The 17,458-nt window shown below is 38.1% G+C and overlaps 1 protein-coding gene across 6 annotated transcripts; it reads left to right on the forward strand.

Moving 5' to 3' along the window:
- The first annotated feature begins 7,557 nt into the window (after window positions 1-7,557).
- LOC113299224 (expansin-A6-like) lies at window positions 7,558-12,917 on the forward strand. Of its 6 annotated transcripts, none has more exons than XM_026548207.1 (7): window positions 7,558-7,760; window positions 8,516-8,566; window positions 9,391-9,773; window positions 10,647-10,856; window positions 11,039-11,202; window positions 11,336-11,657; window positions 12,337-12,532. In XM_026548207.1, exons 4-7 carry the CDS (start codon window positions 10,672-10,674, stop codon window positions 12,374-12,376), a joined length of 711 nt encoding a protein of 236 aa, XP_026403992.1. In that variant the 5' UTR covers window positions 7,558-7,760; window positions 8,516-8,566; window positions 9,391-9,773; window positions 10,647-10,671; the 3' UTR covers window positions 12,377-12,532. The 6 variants fall into 6 exon arrangements, with proteins under 6 accessions (XP_026403992.1, XP_026403990.1, XP_026403995.1 ...); XM_026548205.1 differs by having other exon boundaries at window positions 7,559-7,760; window positions 9,850-10,856; XM_026548210.1 differs by having other exon boundaries at window positions 7,559-7,760; window positions 10,691-10,856.
- The last annotated feature ends 4,541 nt before the right edge of the window (window positions 12,918-17,458 follow it).

The following is a 17,458-nucleotide window of genomic DNA, read 5'->3' on the forward strand; positions in this document are numbered from 1 at the left end:
AGGAAGCTTTAAAGAAAGTAGTGGAGTAGAAAATTACTAACTTCATTGTCGAAAGTGATGCCAAAGATTTGATTGACCAATTTTCTTACGGGAATTTCGATGATAATCCGGGGAGGAATGTGTAGACACCCCAATTTTGGGCATAAGTAGCGGATGTCACCGTAAAGTCGTATCCAAAAGAAGGAAGAAAACAATGGGTTAAGAGAGAAAGAAATGTCTCAAGAGCCCTGGTTAAGATCTACCGGAAAACGTAATCGGAAAAGTAAGGGTGGAGGTCGTGGCACGATTCTTGTGGAGGGAGAAAACTCACTAAAATGCTCCATTCAAACAAAATCTTACGAGATTTGGGGGAATGATAGAATCATTACAATCAAGGAATCCTACAAAAGAAAACGTTGGGTCAATTCCTTTACCAAAGAAGGAGGACATTGGCTGATCTTAAAACTCCATGAAGTACTTCAGGAGGATTTTCACAAAAAAGAATGGACATTCTCACTGAAATCGGAATGGTTTACTCTATCAAGAGACAAAAACAAGGAGGGGAATTTCTAAAGCTCTCTATTCCTGACTCCAAAGGATATCTTCACCATTGTTTCTTTCCTACGGGGAGGAACAAACAGGGATGGCATGAGTTATGTAAAACTCTTGAGATATGTTGCAACTTCAACGACAAAGCTGCTGCAAATAATTCCAACACTCTTCAGAGAGAAAATTCTGTACTTGATGGTCTTAAATCTTTTAATTGTTGGAAGAAATATCCCGTGGTGGTAGGGGAAACAGCTAATGATCCTGAAACCAACTACTTGGGCAATTGGAATCTGGCTTTAAAGCTAGAGGTTAAAGCATTAAATATGGATTGGCCTGAAATAGGGGGATGGATGCAACAACATTTAAACATTAAAGAAGATTTAAGATCTGGCCATTATCTTTTAATGAAGGAATGATGTTTGCCTTTTCTTTGGAAGAAAAAATGAGCTGGTTACTACCGGTTCTTTATTAGTGGACGGAGTAGAGATCAAATTTACTCCTTGGTCTTCTGAAACAAACTCATCTTCTGCTCTAAATATCTCAAATGCGTGGATTACCATATCTGGTATACCAAAAAACTCTTGGGATTTCATGTTATTCAACAATATTGGTGCTGCTTGCGGTGGACTCTTAGCCGTTAGCCACGAGACTAGATCAGGGGAGGTGATTTCGGAAATTAGATTAAAGGTGAAAGGTCCGATTTCAGCAAGTGACTGGTCTCTGGGGTTGACTGTTAAAAATGAATGGGTCATTGCTAAGATTTCAGTTGCTGAGAAACAGGTAGAGCATTCTTCTGGGATTCATCGGAACCTGGTTTTTGAGCCGGAAACATCATCAATAAATCTCGGTGAAGCTGGTGATGAAGCATTGTGCATCTCGAGGATAAATCAAGGGCTACCAGCAGTCAACTCGATTTTGACTTGTACGTACCTTCCCATTAATTCTCAACTAACTCCATTTAATAGCGTGCAGGAAAGTCAGTCTATGTTGTACTATTCGCAACTGAAAAAATCTGAATTTTATTACTGCCCCGACTAACCCCAAACCAAAAGTTAACTTTAATGGGAAACCCAACATGGTTTTGTTCCTAAGAGCAACTGCAGTGGACGACTAAACCCAAATTTGGCGTCGAGTGGGCTGGCGTAGTGGGACGGACCATCGATCAAAATTTGATCAAAGAGTAAAACTCGGACCAAATTTGGTCGGCGATTAAGACCAAATCCAAATATAGTCGGGCGTTTATATAATGTCCGCCTACCCGACGGGTGTTGGTATAATGTCCGCCTGTAGCCGCGCGTTCGTAAAGTTAACGCCTGATGCAGGGCGTTGGTATAATGTCCGCCTGGATGGGGCGTTGGTATAATGTCCGCCTGAATGGGGCGTTGGTATAATGTCCGCCTGGATGGGGCGTACGTAAAGTTAACGCCGGACACCCAGGCGTTGATATAGTCGTGATCCCACTTTCACAAAGTTTTGAAAACTTTGCTTGGGGCGTTGTCTTTATCAACGCCCCATTTTTTTTTATTTTTTTTTGAACCCCGGCGAACGTATAATCTCCGTCCCACACACCAGGCGTTGCTATAGTTCACGCCCCATACAGACGTTATCTTTATCAACGCCCCATACCAGGCGTTATCTTTATCAACGCCCCATGCCAGGCGTAATCTTTATCTACGCTGGACGATGAAGCGGACTTTATATCAACGCGCGACCAAATTTACTCGTCACCCGCTACGGCACAGGACGGACTAAACCCAAATTTGATCTTTTTTTCTAGTCTTTGGTCTTTAGTTATGCTCGCACCACTGTGGACGCTCTAAGGGATCTATTTCCTTATCCAAAAGGCCCATTTTATTAGCCAGTCCCTCTACTTCTGGAACGTCTTCTCGTTCAGTTTTTATTGATGAGCCTCATGTAGATGGTAAGGTATCAGGATCGTTGGATGCGAATGATTCTGACGCCCAGACACAAGCAATTGAGTCTACGGTTGCCGATTTGACTCGGGATTTTAAAGACTCGGAGATTTTGGAACCATCCTCACCAGCGGAATTAGAAGAGGGGGAAATCCCTAGTGTTATCTCTCCTTGCTCGGATGATTATTCTCATCCATTGGCCTCTGATGCTCTTCCAATTGAAGATAAATCGGCGCATTCCAAGGAGATAATCAAGAGGTCCGTTCCAGCAATGAATTATCCATTGGGTAATACAATGATGGAATCAAATTCAACATCCCATCAGGTTGATAATCAAACACTCATATCAGAAAAAGTGGCTTATCAGGTCAGTAGTGTTCTAACTCCATCTGATTCTTGCTTATTGGGTAAACAATGTGATCCCGTCAAATTGAACAAGTCTCAAAGATATTTGGAATACAAATTTGGTACTCTATTTGATATGGAAAAAGGGGTTTTAAGCCCTAAGAAGACGACTATTCCTGGTTCAAAAGAAGAATTTATGGAGATGGTTGTACATGGAATTCAGTTACATGTTGATGCTTTCAAAGACTAACTTTGTGAAGGGGTTCCATCACGAGTTTCTCCTAGTCCTGGGGATGAGTCTCAGGAATTGCATCAAATGGTACAAGGGGCAAATTCTTATTCTTCGGATCCGTCAATTCCCCCCGGATTTGAAACACATAATCGTTTCCAAGGGATAGGAGAAGACCAGGAGGTTTCTTCAAAAATCACTGACACCAGCATTACCAAACCAGTAGTGTCGGAGCCTTTTCAAGCAGCCAACATTAAGGTACGCAAAAAGAAGAGATGCTCTTCGAAATCTCTTACTAGTCCTAGTAAGATTTCAGCAGGTAATCTCATGAAGTTTGGTTCTACAATGGGGTCAATCTTTCCCTCTACAAAGGCAAATCGTCAAGAAATGTTTAGTGGCGTGGCGAAAAGTCACAAGGGTTTTACCATGGAAGAGGTTGATGAAAATCCTACTTAAATATAGCTTGCGCTCTTATTTTAGTTTGTAAGTAACAATGGTTGCTTAGTTTCTAAGGTTTGTTAAGAGGCTTTGTTGCTTTTTATATATCCTTAGAACTTTTGCTTTGATTGAGATTATTTTTCCCTTTTTTTTGGTGTATTCGCTTGTGCAATACTTATGTGCTTCTTAATACAATTCCTTTTGATCGATCAAAAAAAAAGAAAACAAAAAAAAAGAAAACAAAATAAGGTTGAGCCTAAATTAGGTCCACCTTGTCGACATTTCAGGTGGAGGTACTTTCACCTTTCTACCAGTAACCACTTAGCTGATTAGTGGAGTAAGCAAGTCCACCAAGTACGTTTGGATCAAAGTGAATCCATAAAGTTCGAACTACTATGAAAGTCCACTAGGTAGTACCATTTGTCCCCTAGTGTTCTAGTCCGCCTAGGCTAGTCCAGTTTCAAGGTATCCACTGGTCTGTACCAAAGCCTCGTTAGCTTGATGTCTATCCTAAGCACAATGACGGCACCCAAACACTAAAGTTTCGATATGACATTAGCTTAGAGCTTTTCCAATTGAACGTATGTTAAAATTCTTCTCCAATCCCAACTTCTTAAATTAATGTGAAGATGATATGGCTTTATTTTAGTTAGGCATTGTCAAGGTGAATGTCAAATTTTAGTCATTCATCTTGACAATATCAAGTTATTTTAGTAAGTTTTTGCTTATCTAAATTAATTTCAATATATTAAATAATCATTTTTAACTCTAATAAAATCTTAAAATTACTAAAAATAAAATTTACATTTAATCCATAAGAAACCACAAACAACACTTTTGGAGATGAACTATTTTTCCTCCCGGAACTTAAAGGAAAATTGGAATGAGAATGTCATGTTTGTGTTGCCACCTAGGAAACACACACAACCACCATTGGAGAAGCTCTTAGATCTTCTCCAATGGCATGTGTGAAGAGAGAAACGTCAAAATCCACCTAGGATACATATCAATTTTTTCTAAAATCATTCTCCAACCCTTATGTCTTAAACCAATGTATAGATGACTTAGGGTAGACAATGTCAAGAGGAATGTCTAGTTTTAGTCAGCTTTTACTTAATTGAATGGACTTCAATATATTAACTAACCATTTTTAGCTCTGATAAAATCTTAATTATGGAAAATAAAATTTATAATAACTAAAAGAAGAGGTTACATGCAATACTGTTGGAGATGGATTTTTCCTCTCCCTAATTTTAAGAAAAAGGTAGATTGAGGATGTCTTATTTGTGCTGCCACATGGGAAGCACACACAATGATCATTGGAGAAACTGTTAGTTTCCAAATCTTTTGGTTTGAATGAAATTTTTTGGAATTTGGGAATAATATCCAATAATGAGAATAATATTTTTGAAAATGAGTAATAATATTTAGGTTTTTAATTTTAACTGTTCAATCTAAGGCATTTGATCCAAGGGTTAGGGTAAATTGGAAGAAGCTATAGATAGCTAGCTAATTCTTGTGTTTAAGGAGAAAAAATTCGGGTACAAATCTAAGAAAAAAATTGAAGAGGAAAAAATAAAGAGACAAAACTTTCGAGAATTACTAGAAGGCGTCCGGATATGATTTCACGGAGACTTGCTTTCTTGGTTCCTCTCGAGCTAAGTAACATTAATAATACCTTTGGCCAAATCAGGTTTGCATCATATTTTCATAATCATTTTGTACTTGGATGATTGTTTAATAGTATATAATGGGAATTCCCGTGATAGTGATCAAAAAACACGATCACGTATTTTGGCAGTAATATGCTCCAAGCTCTCATTATTTTGTTTTGTCCATATATGCTTTGCTTGGATCTGTTTTGTGCACACGCATTAGATTTTAGTTTACCATCTTTATCTGTTAAGGCTTTGGACATTCATGTTAACACTTCATAGCAGTGGTGTAAAACGTGCCGGTCCAGCACAGTACAACCCATGAATTCACGTGTTTAGCGTGTTATGCACCGTGTTGTGCTGTGTCGGAGATTACGACGTGTCGTGTTATGCCGTGCTAGAAGGCGTGCTGGGTTGGACTGTGCCAAAGAATAAACGTATTGTGTCGTGTTGTGTTGTGTCAGCACATTTATTTTATATTTTTCAACATAAATGTTTTCCAAATATTTATGTATTATATGTGTTATTATGCAAATAAGCTAACATAACAATAATAAAATGTCAATAGTCGGCTAGAACAAAGATTTTTATTGTGAAATAGACACAAAATGTGATGTATTGTGCCATGTTTTGTAGTATCTTATACATATTATGATGTGCTTTCTTAACGTGTTGTGTTTTGCCGTACCACGTGCTAATCCGTACCGCGTGTTGTGCTACTGTGTTAATTAGTCAAATCCAGCACGTCCCATTTAACTAACATATTGTGCCGTGCTGGGCTAAGTCGCGTGTTGGATGGATTGTGCTGAACTTTTAGCGTGCTGTGTTGGGTTGTACTCGTGCTGGCACAACCCAATTTACACAAGGGTATGATGGGTGTTATAATTGCAACCAAAATATTTGATTTATTTTCATTCGGTCGGGCATCTTCTTTGGTTCCTTTAATCTTTTGTTAGTTTGCAACATTTGGATACCGACTATAGTGATGCAGTGATCGGAAAACAGTAAAGGTATTGATATAATATTTTGTTCGTCATTACATAATTGTGGTATCTCTCATGATAGTAATTTTTGGCAATAACAGTTTTGACATATAATAATATAATAATTTGATTTGCTATTTTTTATTGTAATAGTAATATTTTTGTTCAGAATTTTTAGTTAGTTATCAGTTATTCGTGCATGTATGATATTTTTGGTATTTTTATAGGTTATAATTTTATGAAATTGGTTTTATACATTTATTTATTTATCACAATCAAAACCCTAATATCCTAATTATAAAGTAGAAGCCAATCTTTAGATTTGATGGTCTAGGTGCCTCACACTCTTCCTAATCCATATCTTGATTTCCCGGACTCATCTTTGTTCTGGGTCCCAACTCCCTTAGTTAGGTGGCGGCTTTCCCTAATAATAACTTCATTGTGTATTTAGCCATTTAGATATTTAGAGATCACTGTAGATTTCGACGGTATCTACAGAATGCCTTGTTTAAGGATATATTTTTTTCTTCAGTTCTAGGCTTGTATCCTGTATTTTTGCCTTTCAGCCTATAACTTGCAACAATGTAGCTCATACTTTGGCTGTTTGGGACAAAGACAACTCTGAAACTTGTTTCTGGTGTAGACCTCTAATTTTGCTCTTAGCAACTATTAAGGCAGACCTCTAGACTCCTTTTAGGCCGCTGATTTAGAAAAAAAAATACTTATTTTTCACAGAAAAAAAAATTTGAAAAAAAGAGGGATAAAAAGAACATATTGTAGTTCCCGGGAAAACTGTATGGGAGATTCGTAGGTATCACCACCACCCTGACCGCATAATGTGTCCATGGACACATTTTTTCGGAAAACTGCATGAAAAACCTTTCCATGTCCGTTACTCTTGAAAATCCCCCTTAATTACTTGACAAACTACTCTAAGCTCAATCTCTCTATCCCCAAACAAAAAATCACGACACATTTCAATTTGATGTACTTCATTTTCATCATTCTTCTTCTAACACATATTTCTCATACTAATTCTCTACATCAAAAAAAGACATTTTTTTGATGCAAAGAAGAAAATATATTGATTAATGAATGGTTGTTACAACATTCTTGTCAGCTTCTAGAGCTGGAATAATAAAGACTGGTGGATTATCAATCCAGTTTTCTGAAGCTTTACATGATCTAGCATGTTAAGCTAGTTCATTTGCTGGTTTATTAAAACATCTCTTAAGAAATTTGCAACTTCATAATCATATTAAGCTATAAAAAACCAAGGCGATATTATTTGAGTTACCAAAACTCCACCCATATGTTGAGAGTTACAAGAACTCTATTTCCCTCAAAAATGATACAAAACCCCCAAAAAAAATTTAAAGTTTAAATTAGATCATTCAAGTTTTCTAATAATTCCATAACAACCCTCCCACAGTTTATTTCTTCTTATTTTCTGTCGTCCCCTCCTCTTCTTATCTCATTTCTTTTTTCCACCGCCTCCTCTTCTCCAACTACTAGCAGCACTTCCTCTTCTTCCTTATGCACCACCACCAAATCGACGATAATATCCTGATCCTCCGTCTCCTTTTTCCCTATCACCAACAACAACACCTCCTCCTTTTACTCAACGAATATAAAATACAGATTGAGTATGCGAATTAGGAAAAAAAAGGTAAAAATTAAATTGAATCTAGAGATCTGATTTTTAATGTACGATTAATGTAATTTTTCTTCTCAATCTATCTATTTTAAAGTTGAAAGTCAAAAAAATTGGTCACAAATTTTAATTGCTTTGTTGATTTGATGAATTAGATCTAAGGTATTGAATAATGATGGAGATTAAACTTGATCCTTGTTTTTTTTCTTTTATAATCAATGATCCTGATACAAAACAGGGTAGTTGAACTAGTCATTTTGTTAACCTTGATGTGAATGTTGTTTGGTCTTCCTTTAACTAAGATTTGTAACAAGAAAGGAACTGTCATACTTCGAGGCGTATATGCAAATGTCGAAGGTCTTCCTTTAATTTTTGTGATGCGGGAATTGACTATGGAGTTCCATTTATTCGTAAGAGGGATTATAATCATTTAGTAGGTTAATTTTTGGTAGTTTTTTGGTACTGGAAATTGACAAGTATGTTGCAAGTTGAAATATTGTTAGTTTGGAAGAACAACACATGTTAATTTTAACTATAATACACCAATGATGCCATTTCAAAGATTTAGATAATTGTACCTAACTAGTTACAGGATATCCAATAGATCTTTGTGGTGTTATATGATTTTGTTTCAGTTTTGTGATTTTTTTTTTTTTTGACGAAACCTAATTGTGGTTTCATCTGAATTTGAATTATGTTTTTGAATTTTTGTCGATGAAACCACGTTTTGTTGGTTAAATTATAGTTATGTGTATGTTTCTGTGATGTAGGAATTGATCATCGAGGAGGACGCATTGTTGAAAGGATTGAAGAATGAACAGGTGAGGAAGAATATATTGGTTTTGGTTGCTTTCGTGAAATCGTGTATGCGGAAATGAAAGTGAAAGTTAGAGATGCCGTTATTGCATTAGTTAACAAAGAACGCCATGGAAATGAAATTGATAGGAGTTTGGTGAAGAATGTCTTAGAGATTTTTGTTGAAATTTGGAATGAGAAAGGTGAAAATAAGTTGGATTACTATGTGAATGATTTCGAAACTGCGTTTTTAAGCGATATGGTTGATTATTATACTAGGAAAGGTTCTAATGAGATGACGGCTGTAGAATGTTTGCAAGTACTAAGAAGAAGCTGTTGAAACAAGTTCAAGGTCATGCGTTGCTTGAAAATGCCCAATAGGATCTTGAAAAAAAAAGCAATGCAGCGCCTGGTGATCTCTGGAGGATGTACTGACTCTATCTAATACTTAGAAGATGCGAAGGCATGAAACATTTTTAGAATAAATGGATCATGACTATAAATTACTACTTTTCATTTTTTAGTTAATGACTTATTGTTTCATCATTACTGGTAAGCCAAACCTACAAACTACATAGTAGACCAAAGTTTCAAAATCAACTAGCTTATTTTTCAGTTTTTATTTATTGTTGTCGTTTCTAACATTTTAGACTAACTTCAAAATCTAATTTGTTTCATATGTATCTGATTTGTTTATATTAGTTCCCTAACAAACCTTCTTAGACCTGCAGTCAAGTCAGGTTAATTAATATGACTTTCCAGTACTAAAACGTGTGTTTTATTTATTTTTTTGTTTCCTTCCAGTGCAGTTGAAATTTAGCTGAGGTATGTTTGGTTTTTCCCCCTACAGGTTACGTCGTCTTTTGCATTGTCATCTGAAGTGACAGTGTGAAACTCTTTTGGATTCGAGATAGTGATGATATTTGGTCTTGTATACACTGTATATGCAACAACAATTGATCCAAAGGAGGGAAGTCTGGGAACAATTGCACCACTTTCCATTGGTTTCATTGTTGGAGCCAACATTTTGGCCCGTGGATCTTTCGATGGAGCATTCATGAACCCAGCTGTCTCTTTTGGTCCTGCCATTGTCAATTGGACTTGGACTAACCACTGGGTTTATGATGAAAATTAAACTTGGGGAAAAGAGATTTGATATTTATATGATGATTCATGTTGTTGTTGTTGTTGTTACAGATGATGATGAGGAAGGAGCAATTTGCAACTAAAAGGGTAGGTTGATTTGTTTTATTTGTAGTCATGCTTTGAAAATTGTTGAAATTGATGTATAAAATCTTCTGCATTGCAGGCTGCACCACCTAATTCTGATACTTTTGATGTTTACGAAAGATTGTTCACCCGCTCCATGTCGTTTCCTGTTATTTTTAGTTTACAGAACTTTCATTTTGCTTTATAGTACCTTGTTGGAATTCTCCTTGCGTACATAAAGATAAATCCAAGTGTGTCGGACCTGCTAGGGATTGGAGAGTGCCGCTCTAGTTTGACCAACTTTCATCGATTATGAAACACTGAAGAGTACATTTAGGATGAAACCAATTTTGGTTTCATCTAATTTTGTCTTATATTTTTTAACACTTGACCCATATATTTTATAAAATAAACCACCTGAGATGAAAAAAGCTTCAACTACCTGTATTATACTCCTACTCGCATATAACATTTAGACAAATACTCCTACTCTAATGTTTCTTGTACTAGCATTTAGCAAAATACGTAGGCAACATCTACACTTTTGGCACATCAGCGTCATACTAGTGCCTCACAAGCGACTTTCTAGGTTGTATTCATTTTGTATAAGTTCATTTTAGTAACTTTGTGGTGTTTGAGAATTTTGTTTAGCTACGTTTCATCTGTTAGTGTTTTAAGAACTTTGTGAAATAACATTTAGGCATTTCACTGACGTCTTTCTATCTATGGACATGTATAATACTTCCTGTAATTTTTCTTGCAGTTGAATAGGCATTTGCACGAAACTAATTATGGATTCATCTTATTTATGATGGAACCAAAATTGGTTTCATTTATTTATGATGAAACCAAAACTGGTTTCATCTAATTTTTGCTAATCTTTGTCGTGATATTTAGTCGGACTGCTGCTGAAATACCTGAAATGCTTGAGATGTTTGAAGCTTTGGGAGTGCCACCAGTTTTGAATGATGACGCAAAAGATGTTGTGCACTGTAACTTAGTTGGAGACTTTTCTACAAAAAACGTTATGAATGGTTGGTGGAGCAGATGCCAAATACCAGTGAAGTACCCTTCTCTTGCATATGGATATAATATGTCCCCCCAAAGGTATAATTATTTCTATGGTCAGCTTCTGAAAATTCAATTCCAACTATCGATAATTTAAACAGAAGTGGATGTCAAATACAAGATACAATGTGTTCCTTCTGTAACCTTCATGAGGAATCTGTGAATCACCTTCTCTTGAATTGTGATTATGCACATAAAATTTGGTCTTACTTCATTGGTAGGTACACCATCAGATGGGTACAGGCCTACAGGGAGGAAGAATGCTACTCAACTCTAAGATTGGAAATTCAGCATACTTTATTTAGTAACAGTTTTTATCAAGGCGACGGCTGGCAATCTGCTCATGCCATCTTCTACGGCGGCAGTGACGCCTCTGGCACTATGGGTATGTACTAAACTCACGAACCCACTTCTAAAATCCAAAACCCACTTCTGAAATCACTCAATCTCATCATCTAAAGCTTCAAACTTTTGCAAATTTCTAACTTCGGCTTGTTTTCTTTTGGTTTTTCAAACAGGTGGAGCTTGTGGATATGGAAATCTGTACAGTCAAGGTTATGGAGTACAAACAGCAGCATTAAGTACAACATTATTCAACAATGGGGTTAAGTTTTGTGGTTCATGTTTTGAGATAAAATGTGCTAACGATCCACATTGGTGTTATTCCGGCAGTCCGTCGATTTTGATTACGGCTACTAATTTCTGTCCGACGAATTTCGCACAAGCTAGTGATAATGGTGGTTGGTGTAACCCTCCTCGTCCACACTTTGATCTTGCTATGCCTATGTTCTTGAAGATTGCTCAGTACCGTGCCGGGATTGTTCCTGTTGCTTATCGCCGGTAAGTTGCTTTCCGACATTTTTATTGGTTCTGTTTTTACTGTTGTGCATCTGTTATATGTCAGATATTCTTTAACTGTCCAAGCACATAAAGTTAAAAAAAAATAACGCCCACTGGCCACTACATAAAGTATGTTGAAAAAACAAAATGGACGGACTTGTCCCATGAGCATTACTTCATATGATAATACAAAAATACTGGTATATCTGTATATCTGCCTGTCTAGTTGTTGAATTTCCAAGTGAAAAGCTATAGGGTGATGTACATCTACTTGTCTAGTTGTTGTTTACACATTGGTAAGAAGCTGTCATTTCTACATCACATCGTGATTTTTTGTCGGTGTAGTAATCTCATAAACAACCCATCCGACTGGCCATACTGCAGCGATTGATATTTACTATTTTAAAGGTTAGATATTTGTTGGTGATATAATATTATTTATTTTTTATTAAAACCAGTTTTGATTTCATCTAATATGTGATTTTTTTCCCATATTTTATATGGACGAAACCAATCTCATTGGTGATATGGTAATTTATGTTGAAACGAGTTTTGGTTGCTTTTCAATTTTTTCAATATTTTTTTTTACTTTTTGTCGATGAAACCAATATTATTTGTGATACGCTAATTTTATATTGGGACGAGCTATGGTTTTATTTTCTTATTTAACTTTTTACAGATTAGACGAATCTTGTTGGTCATACGGTAATTTATGTTGAAAGGAGTTTCGGTTTCATCTAATTTTATTATTTTTTTTTAAGTTTTTGTGGACGAAACCAATATTATTGGTGATATGAGAATATTATGTTGAAACAAATTTTCATGTTTCATATTTATCGACAAAACCAAATTTTAGTTTATTGTATTTATTTTTTTCATTTTGTAGATGAAACCAAAACTGGTTTCATCAAATTTTAGCTTTGGAGATGATGGTGGTGGTGGTTGTGGAGCTATTGTGGTGGTGATGGTGCCGATGGAGGTGGTCGGTGGCAGCAGTGGAAGGTGTCGGCGGAACGATGGTGCGGGTGGTGGGCGGCCGCGGTGCTGGTGGCGGCAGGTGTTGGCAGTGGGGGGTGGGGGGGGGAGCGGGGTTTGGTCGGTTGGTAGAGATTGGCGGTGGTCGACAGCGGTGGAGTTGGCTGGTGGTGCAATGACGGTGGTGGCGGCACGATGGTAGTGGTGGCGCGGTTGCGATGGCTGGTGGCGGTGGTGGTGGCGTGGTGGTGTGGTGGTCGGTGGGTGTCGGCGATAGTGGTGTTAGTGAACTGTGGTGGTGGTGGCGTGGTGGTGGTAGACGGTGGTGGTGGTGGCGGTGGTGGTCGATGGTGGTGGTAGACTGTGGTGGTGGCGGCACGGTGGTGGTGGCCGGATGCGGTGGCGGTTGGGGGTGGGGGGCGCAGTGGTGGTAGTTGGTGGTGGCGGTGCGGTGATGGTCGGCAGTGGTGCAATGGAGGTGGTGATGTGACGATGGTGGTGGCATGGTGGTGGTGGTGACGGTGGTGGTAAGTGGTGGTGGCGCGGCGGTGGTGCTGTTAGTGGTGGGTTGTTGTTGGTAGTGAATATAATAAAAAATTAATTTGGGGTTGATTTTTATTTTTGTTGGGGTGATTTAAACTAGAGGGGTGGGGGTTGGTCGGTTGGTGGATTGGCGGTGGTCGGCAGCGGTGGAGCTGGCTGGTGGCAGTGGTGGTGGTGCAATGACGGTGGTGGCGGCACGATGGTGGTGGCGACACGATAGCGGTGGCTGGTGGCGGTGGTGGTGTCTTGGTGGTTGTGGTGGTCGGTGGCGGTCGGCGGTGGTAGTGGCGCGTTGGTGAACTGTGGTGGTGGTGGCGCGGTGGTGGTAGACGTGTGGTGGGTGGTGGTGGCGGGGCGTGGTGGTCGGTGGACGTGGTGGTGGCGGGAGCGCGATGGTGGTGTCTAGGTGCCGTGGTGGTCGGTGGCAGTCGGGTTGTGGTGGCGGCGCGGTGGCGGTGGCGCAGTGGTGGTAGCTGGTGGTGGCGGCGCGGTGGTGGTCGGCGGTGGTGGTGTGACGATGGTGGTGGCGTGGTGGTGGTGGTGACGGTGGTGGTAAGTGGTGGTGGCGCGGTGGTGGTGCTGTTGGTGGTGGGTTGTTGGTAATGAATATAATAAAAATTAAATGTGGGGTTGACTTTTATTTTTGTTAGGGTGATTTAAACTAGAAGGGTAATATAGACAGTTTATATTAAAAGGGGTTTTGGTGAACAATTTGTTTTGTTGGAGTTTTTGTGCATGTATAGTGTCACCTTTGGGGTTCTAACTCGCAGACTATTCTTTATTTGCATATCCCTTCAAATCTTGCTCCATGGACCTTACGATTTGCAAAACAAGTGGTCCTGCAACCATTATGACTTTCTACCATAAGAAATATTAAAATGATATTATTTTAATATTTCCAAATACTGGTATTTCAAGAAAAATTAAGAGTTTCAGTTAAACTGAAATTCCTCCAAAAAAGACCAAATAATACTCGATGGGACATAAAAAAATACAAAAAATTTCAAGAATGGTCCGCCAGGGCCATGTCAACACGAGCATGCCACCATGGCCGGTCATGGTCGGTTCCTTGGCTTCCAACAGCCGGTCTCACATACGTCAATGATTAATGACCTAATTAATCATCTACAATCCATTTTTGGTTCAAACTCTTTCCAACAACTTGGACCATCATCCCTACGACATTAGTTGGTCCCACTATCACCAATAGACGATTCTACACACCCTTGGTTGGTACCCATTTTTCTATCATAATTAGGTTTCACTTGATAATGCTCGACATAGCACTATTTTAGTTATGATTAAATATTCTTTCACCAAATGCTCTGCAACTGAGTTTGGTGAATGCTCAACCGAGTACCATCCGAAGAGTTTATAAAGTTACTCGAAGGAACTGATGAAGTCGCAAAGAGTTTCCGGGAAAATATTTGTAGGTAAGTAGCATTCAGACACTGCCAATATTTCATGATAACATTTTGTTAGAACCTGAACTAAATGTTCGGCCTTACAAAATAGACTTATCCACTAACTGAATAGTTCTTTGTAATGAAACCAACACAGGTACAACACGTCAAACGCATTCACGATTCTGGGATGCACACTAAAACCACAGAAACTCAAAAGGAAAAGGTACTTTTGATTCACTACATGTATCATGGTAGGAGTGTAAACGACATTCCTATAAAAACCTTCCAAACCACATCTCTGGTTTAATATACAAATTGGTGTATACGTACATGAAGTGTTTTCGACTGAAAAACAGTTGTTACTGTAACCTTGAGGTTTTGGCCACAATATGCTTCTACTTTGTTGACTACCAAGTACCAATTATTTGCCACATAGTAGTGCAGTTGAGAAAATGTAGAAAGTTTGAATGTAGTATATGTATGAATAGATGATTTGTTTGTATAGCAGATTTAGTACGTATGAACTTAAAGTTAGGAACGATAATCAGACAAGTGATATGGTAATTTATATATTTTACTTCTGCTGTTTTCATAGACTCATTTTTGATGTTTTGTGGAGTGGATGCTAATTTATATAATTTGTTTGATGTTATTCACTCACCCATTGCTTTGAGATGCTATTTCTTGTTTTTATTCCCCTATAAATGTATCACTTTTGAGTTTGGACTGAGCTCGATCTTTGATGTGTTAAACATGCCCACCATTGTTTATTATTCATGGTCAGCTAAGGCATAGAACCAGAACACTCTTACCTGAAAATTCGCAAAGCGGCACATACTTACAGCTGTACATTTACGATCCTAAAGATGCAGTATCAAAATGGCTTGAGCTAAACCCAAGGTTAAACATTACGATGCTTCAGATCGTACAACTGGTTCTATCTGCCAACAATATCACTATGCATTCAGGATTTTGAATAACTAAAAAGCAATGAGTGGAGGGGCAATGATGTTCATGTTTGTCTCCAATGCGAAAAAGGTTCATATCAGAGACGTTATAACCTACCCCACAACATATGAAATAGCCGTTATATTGCTTAAAGATAGACAAACCATCAATTCTGGACCGCGTGACATAATACTTCATCTGAAAAAAGTCATGCTTTGCAAAGAATTAATGACTGGCATCCAGCGTATTTGCCTCTACGTTATGTTCTTTTGTTCCCATGTGGTGAATTGGGATGGTACACTGGGATGTCGACTAAATAAGGCTATAGATACACGTATCACGCAAATGGAATATTACAGTTATAGATTATTTCATAGGCGAGGTGAGTACTCGACGATACTAAGAGTGGGTATTCTCTTTCAGGAATTCATAGTGGATGCTTGGGCATCAACTGAACAAAATCGCATTCGGTGGATTAGGAAAAATCAACCCAAGATGAGAGTTCAGAACTATAAAGGGCTTGCTGACCTTGGGGTTTCTGGAAACAAAGGTGCGGAACGTGGTCAACCAGTAATACTCCCATCCATTTTCATAGGCGGTCCTCGGAACATGTACGAGATATATCAAGACTCAATGGCCATCACCAGGTACAACTAGGCTTGCCTGATATGTATTTCTCTCCATGATAGTGTTATTTCAGTCATTTTCGTTGTTTCTTAATTCTCTGAATTTACCTTTTGTCGAAAGAAAAATATGTTGATAAATTAGATGCCTAAATTTTTGATTCGGAAATACAGGACGAACCTTTTCCCGTCTAAAACATAGTCTAGTAATTCGCAACTAATTCAGAAATGCATACCAAGTCTGACATACCCCACCAATAATGTGTGTCAGAATCTAATCATCCTCCCATTAAAATCTAAGGAAGTAATTAACATCCAAATTTTGTTGAGATGGGTATTTTTTTCATATTCCTGACAGAAAAGATGGATTATTGTTGTTAATTCTTTTGTTCATTAAGTTGTTAGATTTTGTAATCTGCTACTTGCACATGATAGTGTTCATAGTTATGATGAGACATACATGAGACAATGTGTAACACTTTCATACTTGCTTGTAATAACTAAATATTTTATCCATGTGTATGCTGGCATTTCTGTCGAGGCTTAACTTTAATCTAATATTCTCAGAAATTAGACGTACGATCACCCTGTTTTTCGCTACCGCAATCAGTCATATACTAACATGGATGTGGTCCCTCACAATCCACATCTTACCAGGATGTTTGACTTCCATATCAATGTCAAGGTCTGCTCCAACATCCGATTCGTGAAGTATATACACAATTAAATCTACAAGGGACATGACTTGACGATTATGGTTGTTGGTGGTGGCCCCAACGAGATTCTTCAATATCTGAATGCAAGGTATATCGGAGTATCTGAGGTGGCTTGGCGATTACTTGGAAATTGTCTACACAAAGAGAATCCCAAAGTACAGTGGTTAGTGGTACATCTTCCAGGAAAGCAACGAGTTATTTACGATCCGGATGATTTTGTCGAAGTAATTCAGGATAAGGCAGAAAATGTAGTAACAACTTTGATGGGGTATTTTGATTACAACAGGTTAGTGCCTATTTAAACTTTTTCCCGCAACTAGAATCTCTGCTTGATTTTTGCATTATGTTCTTTGTTGCCTCTATATCTTGCATCATATTATCTCCGCCGTGTTTCAGTTCTTGCACAAAGTGCTCATTGTAGTAGAATAACTTTAGTCCATTTAATGGATCTTCAGAAAAATACTTGCATGTAATAGCTTCCATTGTTGGTTGTGTAAACTAAACAAGATCCAGTCATGTTGTTTATAAACCTTTAATCAAGTCAAGGTGAAAGATCCAAATATGGCAGTGACAGTAATAACATGGTCTTG

This window comes from Papaver somniferum, chromosome 7 (genome assembly GCF_003573695.1).
Source record: "Papaver somniferum cultivar HN1 chromosome 7, ASM357369v1, whole genome shotgun sequence".
NCBI classification, from domain to species: domain Eukaryota; kingdom Viridiplantae; phylum Streptophyta; class Magnoliopsida; order Ranunculales; family Papaveraceae; genus Papaver; species Papaver somniferum.